General features: G+C 38.4%; 1 protein-coding gene across 1 annotated transcript in view; it reads right to left on the bottom strand.

Moving 5' to 3' along the window:
- LOC148367660 (CUB and sushi domain-containing protein 1-like) overlaps positions 1–22,446 on the bottom strand; it is a 654,387-nt gene that overhangs the window by 175,807 nt on the left and 456,134 nt on the right. The window contains exons 15-23 of the mRNA XM_088334675.1: positions 19,549–19,689; positions 18,788–18,909; positions 18,603–18,675; positions 16,616–16,754; positions 13,331–13,518; positions 12,989–13,177; positions 5,663–5,779; positions 3,694–3,909; positions 3,235–3,423 (exon numbers count right to left, since the gene is read on the bottom strand). Coding sequence (XP_088190801.1) covers positions 3,235–3,423; positions 3,694–3,909; positions 5,663–5,779; positions 12,989–13,177; positions 13,331–13,518; positions 16,616–16,754; positions 18,603–18,675; positions 18,788–18,909; positions 19,549–19,689 — 1,374 coding nt within the window. The remainder of the gene's footprint in view (positions 1–3,234; positions 3,424–3,693; positions 3,910–5,662; positions 5,780–12,988; positions 13,178–13,330; positions 13,519–16,615; positions 16,755–18,602; positions 18,676–18,787; positions 18,910–19,548; positions 19,690–22,446) is intronic.

Genomic DNA, 22,446 nt, shown 5'->3' on the forward strand with positions numbered 1-22,446 from the left:
TCACTGCCGACCATTGATTGTTCAGTGACGAAAGTCGCTGCAGACCACTAACTGGTCAGAGAGGATCTTCCCCGAAAGTCAAATCCAAAACAAAGCCGCCATTGTGTGTCTGCATATTACTTGAACGAAAACTTCTTTCGAGTTATGGCTAGTCTTGTCTCTTTTACTTCACATATAAAGAAGTCTATTTCAAATATGTCCTTTTGTTAAAGAAACGATTAGAGTATGTGAATGTTTCCTACAGGATAACATTTAATTGTGTACCAATATGGTAGGGCAGTCCAACCTTTTTTTGTTCAGAAACACACCTGTTTTTTTTTTTTTTTCTTAAATCTCAAGGCACACAATTTGTAAAAATTCATTTATTTATTTATATTTTTATAATAGCTTGAATTAGACAATCACCTAAAATTAGGGGCAGCACGGCGGAGCAGTGGTTAGCGCGTGTGTGGCACAGTTCTGAGGTCGTGGGAACTTCCTGCGTGGGTTCAAATCCAGCTCCAGACTTTCTGTGCGGAGTTTGTATGTTCTCCCCGTGCTTGCGTGGGTTTCCTCCGGGCACTCCGGTTTCCTCCCACATTCCAAAGACATGCATTTCAGGTGAACTGGCCGGTCCAAATTGTCCCTAGGTGTGACTGAGCGAGCGAGTGAGTTGTCTGTCCCCGTGTGCCCTGCGATTGGCTGGCAACCAGTTCAGGGTGTCCCGTGCTCACTAACCGGAGATGGCTGGGATGGGTTCCAGCCCCCCCGCGACCCTAATAAGGATAAGCGGTACAGCTAATGAGATGAGATGAGACCTAAAATTAGAGTATTTTGTTTCACAATTGTACTGTAAATTTGGATTTTACTGTATTTTAACCTGTTTTTAATGTTTCACAATATTTTTATCTTGTTTTTCCAGAAACATAACAACAATAACAAACTTAATATGACAAAAAAAAACATCTGCCAGGAAAACAAATTTTATTCTAACTTTTTTCATATTGTTTTTAGTAAATTTGGTAAATTAAACAAAATCAGCGACATTTTGTGCAAGATCGTTGATTTGATCATTTTTGCAGTGGAATCCTACTCTCTTACAGTTGCCTTTTTCATCTCATCTTTATAAAGATATTAATCCAAACAATACTTATATACACATACAATATATACTTATATACAATACTTAATACAGACATAATCTGCCAATGTCTTTTATTTTTTAGTAAAATTTTATTTTTTCAACCAGTAAAAATACGTGAGAAATGTATACATGGATTCATTTATTTTATTATTCATTGTAACCTTAAAAATATGTCATCAGACATTATAAATTGTTATTATTGTAATGCATCTTGAGCAGATTATAAATACTACATACAAAAGGTAATCTGCTGCCTACTTACTTGGCTGGTCATTTGAAGAAAACAATGGCATATTTTTGCAAGGATGAAACACTGATTGAAAAACACTGCAATATAGCAATCTACAATTTTGGTCTGATACCAGTGAATAAGACTATCTGGATTAGCACTTAAATGGGTGAGATGGTATCGGTCTAACAAAAAACATGGCATCATTCCAGGTTTCAAAACAGCACGATTAATAGGAGACCTTTGAAACTTTACCTGAGAGGGATCTACCCGCAGACCCAGCCAAAAACTATTCTGTGCACAAATTATTTTTTAGTATTCGAATTTTGTATGGAGATATCATGAATGTCTTTTTACATATAAGTGTTTCTTTTGTTGTTATTAAACAGTTTTTTAAAGGTTCTGGTAATTGATATACCAAAGCCCCTTATATGAACCATTGTGAAAACCTGTCTTTTAAGTGACCCAAAAAAGTCTTTATTTATTTTTAGTTATTTATGCATTCATAAACACCTATTCCTATTTTAATTTGATTTTATGGCCGTCAAGGCTCATCGGTAATTACAATACACCCCTACATGTTTCCCACCTATTTTAATTTTTTCATCATTTCAAACTGTGTACGCTGTGTATGTGACAACTAAAACCTTTATGGTCACAAGTTTGGATGGAATATAAGCCAATTTAAAGAATGTGAAATCACGCCACAGTACCATGGGTATGACTGTAATAGAAAGGGAGACTCTGAGAAGTACTGATGACCCGTGGCAAGGCTATGCAAGCTGAGCTGTATCCATGTAGTAGAAAAGAGACATTATATACCTGTGCAGTATTTCCCATGCTTTTACGGAAGAAGTGTGTGTGGGGTAGGGGGAATGGGTTGCCAAAATCTTCAAGATATTTTAATACAAGGGCATAAAAATAAATTGTTGTCAATGCAATGTGTTTTACATCCTAAAATCTTGCAATTAAATATTTATTTACAGTTTGGTAAACCTTTTATTTGATCCCAGTTTTCAACAGTTCATTGTAGATTACTGAGCACATTGCAGAAGAAAACACTGCTGATGTCACAACAGTGTTAAAAGGTCTTTCTGTGCTGAACTCTGACTGTACTTATGATTACTTTTGTTACTTATTCAACCTAGAACACAAGTGGCGCTGTTTTTTGTTTGGAACGTTTCAAACAGATGTGCGGTAAAAGTGATGTTTGTGGGAGGTATTTTGAATGATTTTACAGCTTCCTTTAGCATTATATTTTTTGGTTTTTAAACCTTTGGATAGAAAACACTTTCCTTCAGGCAGACGAAACCTTTGTTCTACTAGACAATACTATACAATGTATTTGTGATTGAGGTCATAGGGCAAACCAGAGGAAGAAAAATACTTAAGTGTCACATTTTACACAAAAATTGCAGTGATCTTTCGATGTCGAAATGGATTAGTGAAAAGAAAAAGACAACTGAAAGGAATTAACCGAGCTGTCTTGTTTTGAAGGTGAGTGTATGTATCCAAACCAATACAAAATAGACTTAGAATAAGACCAAGTCCAAAAACGCTGAGACATATTAAAGATGAAGAGCTTCTTTACTGTCAAAATCAACTTTCAACCAACAAAGAGGACATTGAAAAATTCCCATTTGGTGAGCTGAAAAATGCTAAACAACTTAGCCTCCCTGCCCAAAAAAAGTTACACAAATATTGGACACTATCAATCATTCTCAGGCTGCACTTCTCTCAAACTGACATTGATACAATTCAACTTAAAGTTTGTTTCCACCGAAAAAAACAACAGCGAGAAAAATATTATTTTAGAAATCTGTGCCATGATACAATCTGTCTTGATTTGCCCTAATTTGATATGTTCACTCTTTCGCCTCACCAATACATCTGGGTAGCGTGTTGCTCCACACTCGCCTGCCTCCACCGAGACAGGTGATCTTGCTGTCTCCTTCCAGTCGGTAACCGTGGAAACAAGAAAAGGCAAGCGAGTCCCCGACTCGAAATCGGAATCCTGTGCGTCTGCTGAAGGCTGGAACGCCTGGGTCTTCACAAGGCTCCAAGTCATATTCTATAAATTTGGAAGAGACAAATGATTAGAAAATAATAAAACAAAGTCAAAAGACAATTGTGACGTGACTTTGGGGCTAGTCCACTGCTCTGGATCACCATAAACATGTGTAAGCATATATATATATATATATATATATATATATATATATATATATATATATCCTCAGAGCTTAACCTCAATATCCCCATCTTATTTTGGAAAAACACAAGGGAATATGCCGTACAAATACATTCGTGCAAGCGCGTGTCTGAGAAGGTGCTGACTTACCGGAGAATGTAATGTTAAATCCCTCATAACTCATGGAGAAATCTGAAATGAATCTCATCTGTGCGCTAAAATTCCCAAAGAGTCCAGCTTTGACACTAGAGGGCAGCACTGAGCCAGTCAGCCTGGCTACTGGAATCAGAAAATTCTCGTTCTCTGTGATGGACAGGTAGTCGTGGTTTTCCTCTAAATGGAAAGTATGGAAGACCAAATGGACTCCTGTGGATAAGAAATTGTTTTACAGTTAAGCATATCTGTGCTTGTGCATATTAAGTTACAAAGCATTCAGTAAGAACAAGGCATGTCAAGTAACTATATGTTTATTACAGTTGTTACCCCGCCATATTGCAGTTTACTTTTCGCGGTTTCAATAATTGGCAGATTTTTAAATGAATTCTCTTAATTGTCATTGATATCAACGTATTGTGTATAGTGTTCTGCAGCAGACACCACACAGCAAATGTTATCAAGGGGGAAGGTTGGAGAGGGCTTTGTGTGTGTGTGTGTGTGTGTGTGTGTTGGGTCGGCGTGATTGTGCACATGACTGTGATAGGTTGGTGTTCTCTGTCAGTTAAACAGCAGTACAGGTCCGCACGTGAATGTGTCCACCCAAACAAACTGCCAAGCAAAGAGATAACTAGTATTTTAGTGGATCGTAACAATGAAAATACATCCATTAATTAAAGCGGACTCTGAGGAAATTCAGAAGGTTGCAAAAAAGGAAAAAGAGTGTTATCGGGTCCGGAAAAATGCTGAGGCAGAGGTTGCAGGTCCAGCCTACTGCTATAGCTATGCTAAAAAAACAAATCTTTAAAGTTACCACTGCCAACCCTGCATCTCACCAATGTCAGATCAGTTACCTTATGAACCAGATAACCTGGAGCTACAACTTGTGATAAACTGCTACATTTATGACTCTTGCATTTTCTTAATCACAGAGACCTGGCTTAACTCGTGGATCCCGGATACTAGCATGCAGTTGCAGGGCACATGGAGACACACAACTCACTCACTCATTCCCACCTAGGTACAATTTGGACTGGTGAAGTAGCATGAGAGGCATGTTTTTAGAAAGTGGGAGGAAATAAGAGTGCCCGGAGGAAATTCACACAAGTGCAGAAAGAACATGTAAACTCCACACTAAGAGGTTTGTAGCCGGATTTGAAACCATGAACTCAGAACTGGGCCGCAGACGGGCTAACAACTTAGCCGCCATGCCGTCTATTATATCTAATATATATATATTTTTTTTCTTTTAAGTTTCTACTTTGTGGGTTTTGACTATCACGGGAACGCAACCCCTGCTCAAAACAAGGCATTACAGTATTTTGAATGGAATGCTTGTGATGTGTAATCCTATTGGGAATTTTAATGATAAAGGTTCCAGCCTATTTTATGACATCAAACACTGTATCATAAATAATAGTTAAAACTATATTTAAAACACAGATACATTAATTAATCATATAAAGCCTCATCAGTTTAGTAAGGTAGGCTCTTTCTAAAATACTAAGAGCCTGAGCTTAACCCATCTTTGTAATATTTTAATGTACACGAAATAAATTGCATGTATATTGAATTTATGACTAGTTTGGAAAAATTCCATTGCTGTTATTAAGTCATGTCTATATCTGCGTTTGACTGTTATAGATCTGATTCATCCTAGAAATAGAAGTCTGAAATTAAAAAGTTAGCCTGTACAATGTCGTGCAAATGTACTCAAAAAAAGTTGTCTTTCAACATTTTGAAAACACGTTTTTTCAACGTTCAAGCAAAATGTTGAAAATGGGTACATGTTTAATCAAACTTATTCCTTTTAATCTTTTTTCTGAGTTGGAAGTAAGTACAGTTTTTGTTGCAAAATTGTTTAAGCTAGTCACCATTAGTTAACAATTCTAGCAACAAGTGCGTGAAAAAAATATTGCTATACAAAGATAGGAGAAAACATCTCATTCTGTCTGTGAACTCTTACCTTTACCATGAGACACCTCGATGGTCCAAGTGCAGTTTAAAGAATTTGGGTAGAAATCGGGAAATCCTGGTGATAGAATAGTGCCCGTTTTACCAAATATGTAGCCTCCACACAGAGCTATGAATACAAAGACACAGAAATGACAGTTAAAGGTTGAAACTATACACATTTGCAATCAATTAACAACAGTGGAGTCCAGTCAATATACAGTAGATTATTTGTAGAATGAAAACATTAACTTCTCAGCCCACCGTCATGATAAAGTTCATTTTGCTACATGCGGCAAAGTAAATACTGCCAGACCTTTGTGAAGTAACTGAATGGAAATGCTGTTATGTCTACATAAAGAAGTAAACTTGCTGTCAGTAAGTGGGATAAGAACCCAAATACATATCTGATGTATACTGGGGGCGGCAGTAGCTCAGGAGGTAGAGCGATTGTTTTAGGATTAAGGGATCCCAGTTCGAATCCCGGCTTGTCCGTGTTACATGTCGAAGTGTCCTTGGGTAAGACATTGAACCCCCAATTATCCCCAATAAGCAGGTTAGCGCCTTACATGGCTGCACAGATCACGGCCGCTATTGGGAAATGTGAAGCACAATGTAAAGCGCTTTGGGAAGCTATTGACTTGAAAAGCGCTATATAAATGCAGATCATTTCATTTCATTTCACTGTTGAATGCAGCTCTCATTCAATAACAGGACAACATATGTTCCTCAATTGAAAGGAATACCATTCTCTCCATGCACTTAGCTTTGTTTTTATGTACAAAATGCTGAAATGGTCTTATTCCTTCCCAAGCTGTTGAGTTAACATCTGGTAGCTTACACTGAAATCCTTTTTCTGGTGGCATGCACTAGGCCATATAGACAAATTATTTAGTTGTATTGCATGTCCTACAACTGTATGGATGGAAATAGAATTTCACTTGCCAAGTCTGTCTACAATTTTGATTGCTCCATTTATGTTATATGTAAAGGCATTCTGTGTTTCCCATCCCTTTTCATTTATTGTTCAGCTGTTTTGACACAATTTTCCATTTTGTCATAGTCCAATATGGTTGACTCGCAACAATGAGTTTGATCTCTGATTGCACCTTTCCATACAAGCCTTGATAATCTGGCGTCATGTTCATCACTCGCCTGTCACAGTTTTGGGGTAGATAGGGCCCCATCTGATGGATTGATCCTTGTTGAAAAGAGTATTTGTGTGCAGACATTTTCTGCTTGGTTTAAAAGCACATACCTAAGGTTTCAATAAATATATCAGTGAACGGGCTAGGAGGGGAATTAATAATGCATTTACATGTGTAGGGAAAGGTGTTACAAAGTGATAAGAAAAACAGGAGAATGGCAAACAAATAATCATGCACTTTTTCCAGTTGTTGTCTTTTCAGACAAAGACCATGCTGTTGTAGTTAATTAGAATGGAAACACATCGACATATCACAGAAAATCAAAATGAATTTTATTCAAAGAGGAATCATACCTAAAAATGTGCTTGCAGCTAAATATAATGGTAGAAATGTGACAAACACAAATCCGATTTACTGATAATAAAACTCTTGTTGCATGAAACACTGGCTATGATCTTTCCATTTTCCATGATACTGGTTTCACACCTCACCTCACCACACCACATGTCTGAGTGGGACACGTTTGTATTTCCATTACTACAGGCACCCAACAAAGAGAGTGCAAGGGACATTTTTAAATTAGTATTTGTTTGACACGTATCAATGTATAAAAATAAAACAAAACAGATTAGAGTAGACGAGGGCATTTATACAGGTTTGTCTCCAATTTAATCCAACTCTTACCTCATTGGACAGTCATAAAAATTCACCCGAACAACACTTTGCGTCAACATCTGCACGTGTTACTCAAATAATGCAGGATTTATCTTTATTGTATCTTATTTTACCACCATCATCTGGTGGGCGGCTGGTGTAGTTTAACACTTAAATTGTAGAATAGCTCCTAACTTAAGGCCCGGTCACACAGCCTTTCACGGGCGTATCGAGGCTGAATCACGGCCAGAAATTTCTGCCCGTGAAGCAGACGCTGTTGGACGCTTTGAGATCGCGATACAGACGAGATACAGCCGTGCTTTACACGCGGTAAGAAATTCACACGCGGTTGGCCGCGCGAAAAAGTTTTGCGCTGCTCAAAACTTTAGACCACGGGTAACCGCGGGCGGCACACTTGGTACACACGAGGTAAAGACGCGGTACGAACGTGCTAGGACGTGCTACGGCCGCGGCCAAGACGTGGTTACACGCGGGTAGGACGCGACATTTTAGCGGGTAATCGCGGGTGGAGCACGGTCATAGCAGGTTTGTTCTGCGCCTGTATCGCGGTGTTATCACGTGCATTAGCATGTGTACCGCGTGTAAGCGCGGTCAAACGCGATGCAGCCGCGGTTACCCGCGATAAGGACGCGGAACAGTCGCCGGCGTCTGTTTCGCGGGCATACCACGGGTAAACAGCGGGTTTAGCCAATTTTGCACATTTTCCACCGTGTCTGCTTCACGGGCAGAAATTTCTGGCTGTGATTCAGCCTCGATAAGCCCGTGAAAGGCTGTGTGACCGGGCCTTTAGCTCATTGCTTGGCTAACACCGGATCGCAATCATTTTTGCTTATGCACTTAATAAAGTGTTTTATACCTATAAATTGGGATATTTCTCAATTTTCAGGCATTGCTCGGATTAGAGCTGGAGGAGACCAATTTCTTTGGTAAACAAATCCTTTTTTCCAAATAGATTGTAAAGAAGGATTTGTTTACCAATATTTTGCACACTAGACTTTCTCGTGTATCGGTGCATCTTTTCTGAACGAAGACTTGTGCAGAAAAAAATGCAAGATGCAAGAATAATTTAGTAAGGTCTATATTAAAATTAATGGGGCTGATGGTTAGTTCAGGCAGCACAGATAGCTCTGAAACTTGCAATCTCAGCTCATCCATTGCCTGCACACTTCACCAGATCATGTACTTATTTCATTCTCATTTGGCCTGGTTGAACTCCTCCAATTATAGATAAACGCTATCTTTAAATAGACAGTACTGCTATTTGTCAAGTACAAAGAGGTCCTAACAGATATACAGTATCATTAGCAGGAGCAGATCTGGCTCATTTTGTTTTCGTTTTTTTGTCTTTTTACATATATCAGACGTTTGTTATTGACAGAAGCAATCTTCATATCTTCATCTACAGAGAACTGAGAGAAAACAGCCCAGGGCCTACTGTTTGACCCTTGGCACCCACAAGTGAAATAGTTTCACATCAATAAACAACAAAGCAGGAAAAAAATCCCATGAAGGACAGGAGCAGACACACATCAAAGCAGCTATAACTACCTGTTGTCCTTCTAACCGGCCTTTAAAACCACCAGAACAAAAAGGGCAAATACACCCTACCCAGGGGATGAAAAGAGGAACTGGAATGTGGTGGTCCCTTACGTAGCAGTTTGATTGATGAACCTTTAAGGTTGTTCTATGGGCATAATATACAGATGCACTTCAAACCTAGGAAGACTTGAGACAAAAGGTGGTTCACTCTGAGGATACAAAACCTTGGAGGCCAATGCAGCAATGTGCATGCAGTGAACTGTAGCGAGACATGCTGTGACCTTGACATTAAAAAAATAATCTTGAACTCATTTTATGTATTTGCTGAAGAAAGTGTTCAATTTTAACAAAAGCTGATGATGCAAGGCATCCTTAAGTAACTGTTTGTCCATGGGGGTTTTAGGAGAATAATACGAAGCCCCTAAAGTGTTATGTAGGAGAAGACATGAACTTTACGCTCTGCATAAAACATTTTTTAAACCAAACCTTCACCATCTTATTTGTGTGCACTCGCAAAGATTGTCTTGTGCAAACATGTTTGCATCCCTTCACATTGATTACAACATGATGCATTTCATGAAAAAAAAAAAAAAAGTTATACATTTTATTATTAACGTTCTTTAAGGTTAGTGCAATCGGATTTGTGGCTGTTTGTATGACATATGTTTACGCTTAGTTCCAAAGCCTGCTGGGGCACCAAACAGAAACTGTAGAGACTTTAAATTCTAAAACTAACAGAAAATCCCCAAAAATACACAATGGCTAATAACTTGGGACATTGCAGCAAGGTGGTAGAGTGACTGCCTCAGAACACTGAGGTGAGTAGTTTAATTTCAAATAAGTCAATTTTTTACATATTTATGAATATAACTCTGATTCATTTACAGCTGCATGCATATTTGGAAAAAAATTACAGTGAATCCAAGTAAAATGTTCAAGTTTTTTTTACATTTCAGTTTACATTTTTTCACATTCACATTTTCCCGGCAATTGTAGCTGCCAGATTTTCACCGAATAAACACCATTTTTTACACAGTTACTTGGACATCCCTCGGACTGCAACTGTTAAACAGTCCTTCTCCATAATTCTGTGTCTGACGTACTGTCGTCCATGCAGTCTGTATCAGATTCGGTGTGTGCAAGATAGTTTTTTTTTTTTTTTTTTTTTTTTTTTTTTTTTAACAATTTTATTGACACTATTAACAGCAAACAAACAATGTGAGGTTTGACCAATTTTTCTCGACAATTTTAACAGCAATTATGCATATTCACAATTTCGTTATATCTGACAATATGACGTTTTAACAATTTTTTCTGACATTTTTAACAGCAATTAAACACACAATTTCATTATATCATACCCCAACAATATGAGTTTTTATCTGATAAACCAAATACATACAATATTAAATCTAGTCTTATGTATCTTTACACATCCGGTGTAAAGGTAAGGACATACTCATGATGGTGTAATAGTCTATGACTGATTTGCTGCTTTATAACACGGCTGACTTGATGTGATTAATACAAAACATTGTTTTTCATCTTAAGCTGCAGCAAGAGGACCGACGATCCAAAGATCCTAAGTAAGGTGGAAATAGAACCATAAAAATGGTTAGGGTAAGGTGACAAGTCTTTGTCACGCTTGGCTTGATTGGCTTTCGATAATTTATTTTATCTCATTACCATTTATTTTGTTTTATGTTTACTTTGTGTTGTTTTGTTTAAAAAAATCCTCAGGTATGCCACAACAGGTGTTTGTGTATTGAAACAAAGAAAACAGTGAGAAAACAAAAGTGATCGGCATAATTACTAACCTGGGTGAACGTTTATTTCTGGAGTTTTGATGGGTGATTGTTACCGTAATTGAAAGGTAAGAATATAGATGATATTCACATTTACAATTATTGGCCTGTCAAAATTACTTGTTAGGGAATCAAATATTGTAAATAAGAGGTGGTAAGTCAGGGATTTTGTGGATTTGTTGAAGAACACAAACAAAGCCACACAAACACAGCTTGCATCTACAGGACATGTGCCTTTAAAAATGCAAACAAAAGTGCTGCTGTGGATCTGAGAACCACAACTGACATATTAGCTTTTTTTTGTTTGTTTTTTAAATGCAACGCTGATTAAGTAAAGCACAAACTTGCAATCGCTTGAAGTGATTTAGTTTTTTAGTGAGGTTCTAATTTGAACTGTTAATGTTGCATATCCAGAGGTAAAACCAAAATCGAACTCCCAAAAGTAAATGACCTAAAGGTAGTACAATTCAGAGGTAAAACTGTTGGAAGCCGAATTCAAACGCATATGGTGAATCAATCTCCCTTAGTTGACAACTAGCTGTTGCTGTATTGTGAAGTGCAGAGGTCTACAACCTTGTTAAAGCTACTTTTTGTTATTAATTAGCACAAAAGGCATCCAGTTTGAAATTAATTTCTAAAAAAGCAACTTAGACTGCTTGCTAAAGGTCTAAAACGATAGCTTGATAGATAGCTACAAAGGTAAACAAGACAAAAATAAAAATGAGCTATATAGCTAGCTAAAAGAGTAAAAAAACCTTTTAAATAATAATGGTTTTTAGTATATGGTTTTCTGTGCTTTGCTATGCAGTGAGCAATGTGATAGCTTGCTTCAGTAGTGGCGTTTTTAGCCGTGACAAAGGTCTTCAGGGTCTGTGTCTGTTTGCCGTTCCTGGACACAGCGCGTTTTAATGTATCAGTATTGTCAGACTCATCCTTAAATTCATGTTCATGTTTCGTTTCGTAACGACGTTTAACACTTGCTGTGCAAGGTATAACACTCTCGAGGCATATTGCACAAACAGCACGGTCATTTTTTTGCACAAAGCCTGTCATCTGTCCACGCTGGCTGGAAAGAACGCGATTTTGTCGCTGGAGGAGCTGTCATGATTCATTCATTTATTGCGTGCCGGTGTTTCTGTGGCTGGGTTAAAACACGGATCTCTCCTCGGCGCCGCGCAATCGCGCAGTCACACACTCACACACGAAGCAGAGGAGGAGTGGTGCTATCATCAAGCCTCTAAATAACACAGCGTGTAACTGAAAATGTCTACATTTCAGGTAAAAATGTGCATAAAAAAAAAAAACATTATTAAATTGCTATGCACTTTATGCCACTGCTGGCATGCGTAGGTTGCCGACCCCTGCCTTAGAGCATAATGGATCAGGTAATTTTCAATTTATGGATTTATATTAAAATCTCTGCAACAAAAATGATGTGCCAAAGGTTTTTTTCTTTGTTGCCTTCCACAAAACAAATGATAATTATGCTTTTGGGCAAACAACCTTCTGCTCCTCAGAGTAATCAAAGATACAGCCACACTCAAAGTCAACTTTCCTTTCTTTGTTAAAAGCCGCCATGTCGGAAGTGGGGTGGACTAAGATTATCACTGAAAGTCAAGGGCAAGTTGGCCAAAGAGCTACTGCCATCATCTTGTGATTTGGTGATCTTCGTAGAAGTTATATTTATACAGCGGGCAACATTAGTGGCGGCAACATATTAGTTAATTTTATGACAGAGGCTGCGGGCCAGTAACAATTTTATCATGGACCGTAACGGGCTGGTCTTTGGACATGCCTGGTAGGGGGCGATGGCACTTCATAAGACTATGTGACAAAAACGAATGACAGCTGCTGTTATTGAAAGGGAAAAGCAAAGTGAAGCTACCAGAGAGCAGTGTTAGCGTCATGTTTAAGCATACATGGCAACGATTTCAAGTATTTGGAAGCATGTGATCCAAGATTCAAGCAAATTTTGTCCATTAAAATTCAAACATTTTAAAGGATTTCAAGCTCCCTTACAAACAAAGAGTAAAGCACCGATCATCGGTCCTGTTCAATTCCATTATTGATCTGCAACCTCATAAGAATAGGGAAAAAAACATGATCTGTTTACATGAGAGCAATTCTTTGTCTTTGCGTTTTAAAGGGTCTAAAACATTGAAGCATTCTCACCATCACAGCTTGGAAGAGCGTGACTCCACTGATGATTTTGCTCGCAAACGATGGGATCTTGATCACTCAGAGTATATCCCAGATCGCACGTAAACGAGACACGGGAGCCAATGGAAAAGCTGCTGCCATGGCGACGCCCATTCACAGGAATACCAGGGTCAAGACAAGCGTCAGACTCCATTTTCACACCTGGAATTCATTACATGTAATGCATATTTATGTCAAAGTCAAAAAGGTCCGCCTAAGCGTGAGCTTAAATGACAAATGTGCATTTATTCACTTGTGACCACAGAATTCAAACTCATTTTTTTTCTCAATTGTATTTCCCAAGGCTATTCTTACTCTCGTATCTGATGCTGAAGCCGGCCGCAGAGCGACTGTTGTCGGTGGTGAACAACAGGTACAAGAAGTTGGATGTGGAGATCAGGAAATGAGGAGCCTGCGTCCCGTGGTATTCGCCAATCAACGGGGAGGAGGGCGAGGAGCCGTCTCTTATCTCCAGCGTGTCGTAGTTGACTTCTGTCTGAAATCTGGACCGTCAGACAGCAATTGAACACATCATGAGAATACAGTGGTACCCTTTTTATACGAACACGTCTTAATGAGCAATTCTATATACGGGTTCTGTTTGCGACAAAAATCTTGCTTGCTATACGAAATGAAATTCAGTTCACAAGCATGCAAACTCCAGAGAGGAAGGTTTGATCTCATGACCTCAGAACTGTGCGGCACATGCGCTAACCACTGCACTGCCACGCTGCCCTTATTTAAATCAATATATCTCATCTCATCTCATCTCATTTGCTGGACCGCCTATCCTCAGTAGGGTCGCGGGGGTGCTGGAGCACATCCCAGCAATCATCAGGCAGTGGGCAGGGAAAAACCCTGAACTGGTTGCCAGCCAATCACAGGGCACACAGGGACAGACAACACGCTCGCTCATTCACACCTAGGGACAATTTGGACCGACCAAACCACCTAAAATGCATGTCTCTGGAATGTGGGAGGAAACCGGAGTGCCCGGAGGAAACCCACGGAAGCACGGGGAGAACATACAAACTATATATATATATATATATATATATATATATATATATATATATATATATATATATATATATCACTACCAGTGTCTGAACCGATCTGATATATATATATATATATATATATATATATATATATATATATATATATATATATATACTGGACTGTCTCAGAAAATTAGAATATTGTGATAAACTTCTTTATTTTCTGTAATGCAATTAAAAAAACAAAAATGTCATACATTCTGGATTCATTACACATCAACTGAACTATTTCAAGCCTTTTATTATTTTAATATTGCTGAATTTGGCTTACAGCTTAAGAAAACTCAAAAATCCTATCTCAAAATATTAGAATATCATGAAAAAGTATACAAGTAGGCTATTCAACTAATCACCTGAATCATCTAATTAACTCGAAACACCTTGCGAGGGTTTCCTGAGCCTTAAAAACACTCAGCTTGGTTCAGTAAACTAAATCACTGCTGATCTGACTGCTGTCCAGAGGACCATCATTGATACCCTCCATCAGGAGGGTAAGACACAAAAAGAAATTTCTCAAAGAGCAGGCTGTTCACAGAGTGCAGTTTCAAAGCATATCCACAAAAAGTCTGTTGGAAGGGAAAAATGTGGCCGGAAACGCTGCACAACCAAGAGAGATGACCGCAGCCTTAACAAAATTGTGAAGAAGAGCCGCTTCCAGAATTTGAGGGAGCTTCAAAGACAGTGGGCTGAAGCTGGAGTCCAGGTATCAAAAGCCACAGTTCACAGACGTGTCCGGGAAATGGGCTACAATAGCCGTATTCCCATGGTCAAGCCACTTCTGAACTCAAGACAACGGAAGAAGCGTCTGACTTGGGCTATGGAGAAGAAGCACTGGACAGTTGCAGAGTGGTCCAAAGTCCTCTTTTCAGACGAAAGCAAGTTTTGCATTTCATTTGGAAGTCAAGGCGCCAGAGTCTGGAGAAAGGCTGGAGAGGAGCAAAATCCAAGTTGCTTGAAATCCAGTGTGAAGTTCCCACAGTCAGCAATGGTTTGGGGAGCCACGTCAGCTGCTGGTGTTGGTCCACTGTGTTTCATCAAGTCCAGAGTAAATGCAACTGTGTACCAAGGGATTTTAGAGCACTACATGCTTCCATCTGCTGAAAAGCTCTATGGAGATGAGTATTTCATTTTCCAGCATGATCTGGCACCTGCCCACAGTGCCGAAACCACCAGTAACTGGTGCACTGACCATGGCATCACTGTCCTTGATTGGCCTGCTAATTCCCCTGACCTGAACCCCATCGAGAATTTGTGGGGTATAGTTAAGAAGAAGATGAAAGACACCAGACCTACAAATGCAAATGAGCTGAAGGCCGCTATCGAAGCATCCTGGGCATCAATAACACCTCAGCAATGCCACAGGCTGATTGCCTCCATGCCACGCCGGATTGATGCAGTAATCCGTGCAAAAGGATTCCCAACCAAGTACTGAGTGCATCAATGGACATTTTCAAATGTTTGATTTAGTTTTGCTGTTATAAAATTATTTTTTTTACTTAGTCTGAGGAAGTATTCTAATATTTTGAGATAGGATTTTTGAGTTTTTTTCAGCTGTAAGCCAAAATCAGCAATATTCAAATAATAAAAGGCTTGAAATAGTTCAGTTGATGTGTAATAAATCCAGAATGTATGACATTTTTGTTTTTTTAATTGCATTACAGAAAATAAAGAAGTTTATCACAATATTTTAATTTTCTGAGACAGTCCAGTATATATAAATTATAATTTGAATGACCAAATCCCAACTCAACTTTTTTGGACTCGAGTGGGCATGATTTCAGAAAGTTATCATTTTGAGAGAGTAAACATTCCGAGATAGGGCTGTTATTTGAATGCAATTAGCTGTTTGTTTGATAGAAAACAATAAAGCGGCCGACCAAAAAAACCCACACAGCAATCCAAGATGAGAAGAATATTTCAATTAATATGAGAAAAATAAATAATCAAACACATTGTTGTGTCAGTGAAACACATTTGCATAAACGCAATCCTCCACAAATGGAATACCTCACAGGCTGCAAGGGTGATGTGGCCTTTATGTCTAAGTTTCCAAATAGATACATTTCAACTGCAGCAATTTCATGCCAAGCTGCGCCTGCTTATGGCTCAATGCCGTAAGGAAAAGTGAAACTCAGACACTAATCATTTACTGCGCCACATACTTCTTTCACACTGATGTGAGCATCTCTTAGCACCAGTCAAAATAACATTGTCAATAATTGCATCTGGATCCTAAAAACTAAAAATGAGCATAAAAAATTGCTGTCAAGAAATGAAATCAGAAATAGAGATATAACTATGCAATATCAGGTTAGCATCCTAACAGAGCATAGTTTCATGTGTCAACTCTAGCAAAAACTATAAATTGAGAAAAAAACAGTAGTTCAAGTGTGAAATAATCTAATTTCATGTAATTGGTTACAACAAATTGGTTATTATTTGCCATTATTATTTATAAGATTAAAGTCACTTTGTTTATACAAACAGTACAGAAGTTAAAGTTCACATTTTTTTTTTTTAACCGATTTAGCCATTTTACCTGTCAAAATGTATCTTCACTGCGTGGTCGGTATCTGCTTCAATCACCCACTGGCAGTTGAGAGAATCCTTGTAGAAGGAAGGCCAACCAGGAGAGAGAAGAACTCCGCTAGCAGCAGTGAGATGGCCTCCACATGGAGCTAGAGACAAAAAGGAAAAACACACACGACTCTTACACTTCAAATGAAATTGAATTAGTTTAAAGGTAATTACAAGTACAAAAGTGCCTTAATGAATAAAACATTTCAATAAATACTTAACGTTCTTTAATGTAATAAAATATACTTGAAATCGCTACTGCCACAAGTGGTCAAAAGGTCTAAATACAGTCTGACCCTCCACATACTTTGTGCTCACAAAGTGCAGAAAATTCAGGAAAGAAGCTTACAGGAGCATCTTCACTTAACAGCTGATATTTTGGCCAAATGGTTTCATGGAGCATCTTTAAAAGGTTTCTAGTGGAACAATAAACTTTCACTAAGTAAAAAAAAAATAATGCTGCCATGTTTGTCTGGCAACTTGCTGGTATGCAGTACTTTGTGGAACTGGTTTTCGCTCACATTATAAAACACAGTGCCATCTAGTCGTCACATGTTACACTGTTACACACTGGAGCTTTAAAGACATGAGTCACTATTCTGTAGTGGCAGAATTTTTTGTTTATGCAACATTTGCAAAACAAAGCTAGGAAAAGTAATTAATTAGTTTCTCAAAATGTTGTCGAGCATGGCCCACAATTATAGCAACTCTGTCTCATCTGGAAGAAATAGTGAGCTTGTGTTGAGCTGTAACTGTTTTGTTTTCTCATACGGTTATAAATGAAGTAGCTTATTAAGGATATTTTTGGCTTCTCCATCAAGTCAGTTTCAAAGGTAGTCAAGGAACTGTAAGTCGCTGTGAGTCCCTCAAAGTGAACTGAGTTAATAACTTTAATGCATTAATAACTATTGAAAACATCTAGTAAAACTGTTTATTCGTAATAATTAGGAAAATAAATATACATATTATACTTTTTAAGAAGATGACACTTGCCTAACAATTATAGCAGCATACAAACCTGTATCATACTTTATTACACAATTCGAACATTTAATCATTGTAAAGATCGCCATTACTTTCTGTCCAAGTCAACCCTCAACTCTGTATTTAATGAGCTATTTTTTATTAAAATGGTTGACACAAACTTCTAACACACACACTCAAATATACAAGTAGTGTATATTAAGTGTACACTCCCTTTGACTGTTTATTTTTTTCACAATATTTCATAGAACTTAAGAACAATTTTCAACCTTTTGAAAACAACCAAAACAATCCTAGCGTGACAATATAAAACTGGGATTCAAAACAATCTACTAAACCGAATTATTAGATGTTTCAAATGAATTAATACATAACAAATTAATAATTCCAGCAAAATTCTATTTATCTCCATTTTGTCTTTCAGAACATTGTGTCAGTCTGTTTCTCATAGTAAATATATAAAAAAAAAACTTGTTTAAAATTGTAATGAAAATCCTATGTTTTTGTGTTTTCTGCAGTCAACGACCCAAATGCAAGTATGTGGCTTTGTTCTAGTCCTTGGTGGGGATATAGTGCGGTATTTAAGTGGTCACGTAATATTGGTGGGGACCAAACAATGATCACTCTATATTGGTGGGGATACTTACATATCCATACAAAACTGTACTCGTACTAATTCATGCACTGAATTATACTTCCATGTTTCTCATCTATTATGCATGCTAGAGATAACAATGAATAATGTGCACCAAATACATACTGTAACACCCGCCCTTGAACCATTGCAAAATAAAAACATAACAAAATATCTGAAAGATTTGTTTGAAAAAGTTTTAAGGGTAAATAATGAGAATGTTTAATAATTGATTGGTTCATATATTTAGATCAAGAAATGACCATAATAATCTTCCAAACAGTAACTAAAATTTACTCAAAGCAAAAACAGAAAGGGTGGATTTCTTTACCTTCACAGCGAGGCACAGCCGCAGACCAAACGACATTTCCATCTTGGATGATGCAGGTGACCTGATCCGAACCCTGTACATTTAATTTTTGTTTTACTAACAAAGGCTTTCCACGTGGACATATTCATGCAAAAATCTCTTGAATCCTTTATTTGTTTTGAGTGCAATAATATACTATGGATTACCTGCGTCCTAATAAATCCTTGGTCACACCGGAAAGCAACAGAGCTGCCGAGCTGAAACTGGTCTCCGTACCGTTGCCCATTGATGGGAACGCCTGGATCATGGCATTCATTCTGGCCGAATGCTTTGAGAAAAACACAATCGGACTTAATTTTGGATGTAAAATACATATACGTGTTATTTCTGGGCTTTTAATGGATAATACAGCCAAAGATGTGAGTATAATAAGTACATATCCGTTTGTTGGGTATAGGTAATATGTAAGGTATGATCTAAGGATACTGCAACAGGTTTGAGCAATTCAGGAAAAGTTTTCTTTTTTTGTTTTCAATCTTGCACTGTCGCAGAGTCAGTTTTCTACTGCTTTATTGTTGAAGCTCTTCACACCCAATGTCTTTTGTTTATTTTTTTGTTTCAGCATTTGGTGTTCACCTGCTCTTCATCTTTGCCTGCTGTATTGGAATTTTTGGCAGTTTTCAACCTAAGAGCAGAATGTTTTTCTTTCCCTGCTGCCTGTCAACTTCACTGAGATCTTTGTTCATCGTAACTCCTGCCCCCATATTGTCTTTTCGCTTTACGGTCCTTTTTTGTGATACCGCGACACATTCTCCAAAAATGTTTCTATTAAATAAGGAAATAACGGCTGGATGCAAGATGTACAGCATGCAGCAAGGCCGAGAGATGGAAAACAACACCTGAAAAAATAGACTATTGTGGTCAGAATCAAAGGGTGAATTAGGAGAAAGAGAAAAAGAGAATGTACTTGTATAGCTGATATTGAAGCCTTTTCCAGTATTCGAGTGATCTGACTGAAATTCTAGTCTCATGATGTGTCCATGAGAGGCGATTTGGGATGGTACATCCTTTCCAGAAAATGTTCCAAATGTTGTGGGCTCTGATAGACCTAAGGGAAAAAAAAAACATTTCAAAGATTATTTTTGACTCAAGATCAAAATTATTTGAAGTTGATAAACATACAACTTTTTAGCCATTTATCAAGGTGCGATAACAAGAAAATTAAAATGTTAAGCTGAAATAGTATTTTTACTGCAGATTAAAAACTGGCAAAATAAAACTGAAATTTAGAGAAAAAAAACGTTTTTCACAGTCATAGCTGTAGGCACCCTAGTAAGTTTTCAAGAAACTTAAGGTATCACGCACGAGGCCTGAGGTTCTATATTCTCACCATAGGTTGGAGAGCTGATTACAGTTTCTACAAAAGCAGCCGCAACCCACTAAAATCACTCTGACAGTATAAGAATCACAATGCCGCCATCTTGACAACTTTTTTTTTTTTTTTTTTACTTAAATGTGACTACTTAGTTAATTTGGAAAATTCCGGTCTCCGTGATGCAAAGTCTAGTATAGGGTATTGATAATGTCCTTGGAAACTTATGCTTCATAAGGGGCCGGTCACACAGCCGTTTGCGGCTGAATCACTGCTAAAATTTTGCGTTTTTTTTTTTGCCCGTGGTTGCCCGCGATGGAAAATGTGCAAAATTGGCCAACCCGCTGTCCATCGGTGGTATGCCCGCAAAACAGACGCCGGCGACTGTTCCGCTTCCTCATCGCGTCATTTCCGCGTCATTTTCTCGTGTGGACCACGGGTATAAAAGCTCCCGAGCCGGTGTTGTGCCCAAATCCGACTCCTACGCAACACCCCCGCCCCCACCCCCCCTCGCGTGAACGCGCATTCTGCTGCGATCGCTTTTGTTGGAAGCGTGCATTGACGTTGGTGACTTTTTCAACCGCGTTAACAAACACATTTTGTAGAATACGATCGCACTTTATTGTTTAAAAAAACGCGTTATATAGACTAGGATCTCCCAATTGTTATAATTAGCTCGCTTTATTGTTTTAATAAGCGTTTTATATAGAATACGATCGCTTTTGTTGGAAACTCAGCAGAATGCGCGTTCACGCGAGGGGGGGAGGGTTTTATATACGGTGTGCATTACCGTTCGATTACGTTCACAACAAAAACAAAGACGGAATGGTTTAAGTTGTATTACATTCCCAACAAATGCAAGACGAAGTGGTTTTGGTTATATGTTCGCCATTACATTCCCTAAAAGTGATATAAAAGTGAGATCAAAAGAGGTAAAAGTGGTTGTAGTAGCGAGGGGATGCAGATCTCGGCAGGGATGTATTTCTCGGCATAACACCGGGCTGTAGAAATCATAACCGCTCAAGACACAGTCCCGTGAAGATCAAGATTTCAAGCTATGGCACCGAAGAAGCCAATATGTTATTATTGTAATAGTTTTTCATTTTTATTTTATTATCTTGTTATGAAATGAAAAGAAATGTCAAGAAATAAAAATGGATTAAGACGAGGTCACTACGGTGACGGGGATCCGTGTTCACCCCCTTGACGTCTCAAACACAACTGACGTGTGCTCGGCAAATCGCGCTGTATATACGCGGAGAAAGGCGTTTGACCGTCACACGCGAAACACGCTAATTTCACGTAATAACACCGCGATACAAGCGCAGAACATGCTATTGCCATGCTCCACCCACGATTACCCGCTGAAATTTCCCGTCCTACCCATGTGTAACCACGACTTGGCCGCGGCCAGAGCACGTCGTTCCGCGTCATTTCCACGTCATTTCCGCGTCATTACCTCGTGTGCCGCCCGCGGTTAACACGTACTCAAAGTTTTGAGCAGCTCAAAACTTTTTCGCGCGGCCAACCGCGTGTGAATTTCCGACCGCAAGTAAAGCACTGCTGTATCTCCTGTATATGGCGTTCTCAAAGCGTCCAACAGCGCCCAACAGCGTCTGCTTCATAGCCAGAAATTTCTGGCCGTGGTTCAGCCTCGATATGCCCGCGAAAGGCTGTGTACCCGCGCTCTAAAGAATTGAGCAGCGCAAAACATTATTGCACTGCCACCCGCGCGCGAATTTCCGACCGTGTGTTAAGCACTGCTGTATCTCGTCTGTATGGCGATCTCAAAGCATCCAATGACCGGGCCCTAATGTTACAACAGTTAATCAAGGACTGAATATTTTCCAGTTTCTTTGAGTGGGAAATGGTGCACCTTCCACATGTATGTACAACTGTCTGCGCAGAGTAGCTTTAATGGCGTCAGAGATGAGGGGGCAGCCCGGCATATGTCATATCATTTTCTGTCAAATACAGAATGTTCATTGGGTTGGTTTTCTTCTTATAGGGGCAAATTCATAAGGGCTGATAAGGTAAAATAAAGGTTTGCTGTCATCCCTGAAAAAAAACTAAATTATTTTGCTTGTTTATACAGAATGACTACACTTTGACATTTGATAAGTGACCCCTAAGTGTATGTCTCAAAATACTGCACCATTTTTCATCTTATGGAATGATGCTGGAGAAAAAGAAGATATGAGGCTACCAAACACTAATATTCTGCATGGAAGAAAACACTTTCAGCTCTCTCTTTATTTGAATTCATAAATAGCGTCAACAAGAAAAAAGTACCCTTTTGACAAAAAAAACTTGCAATGGAGTAATGTTTTATTGTCTGCTGCCAATATTGAAACAGTTGTCATGAAAAATCAGTAATTTGGTATAGTGATTTATTGATTGTATTATTTAAAAGTAGCTTAATATCATAACTGATTACTAGGTTTTATAAATGAACAAGTTATAACGCCCTAACACAAAATTGACAAATGGAGT

The sequence above is a fragment of the Urocampus carinirostris genome, chromosome 4, assembly GCF_059441175.1.
Source record: "Urocampus carinirostris isolate Australia breed hairy pipefish chromosome 4, RoL_Ucar_1.0, whole genome shotgun sequence".
Classification (NCBI taxonomy): domain Eukaryota; kingdom Metazoa; phylum Chordata; class Actinopteri; order Syngnathiformes; family Syngnathidae; genus Urocampus; species Urocampus carinirostris.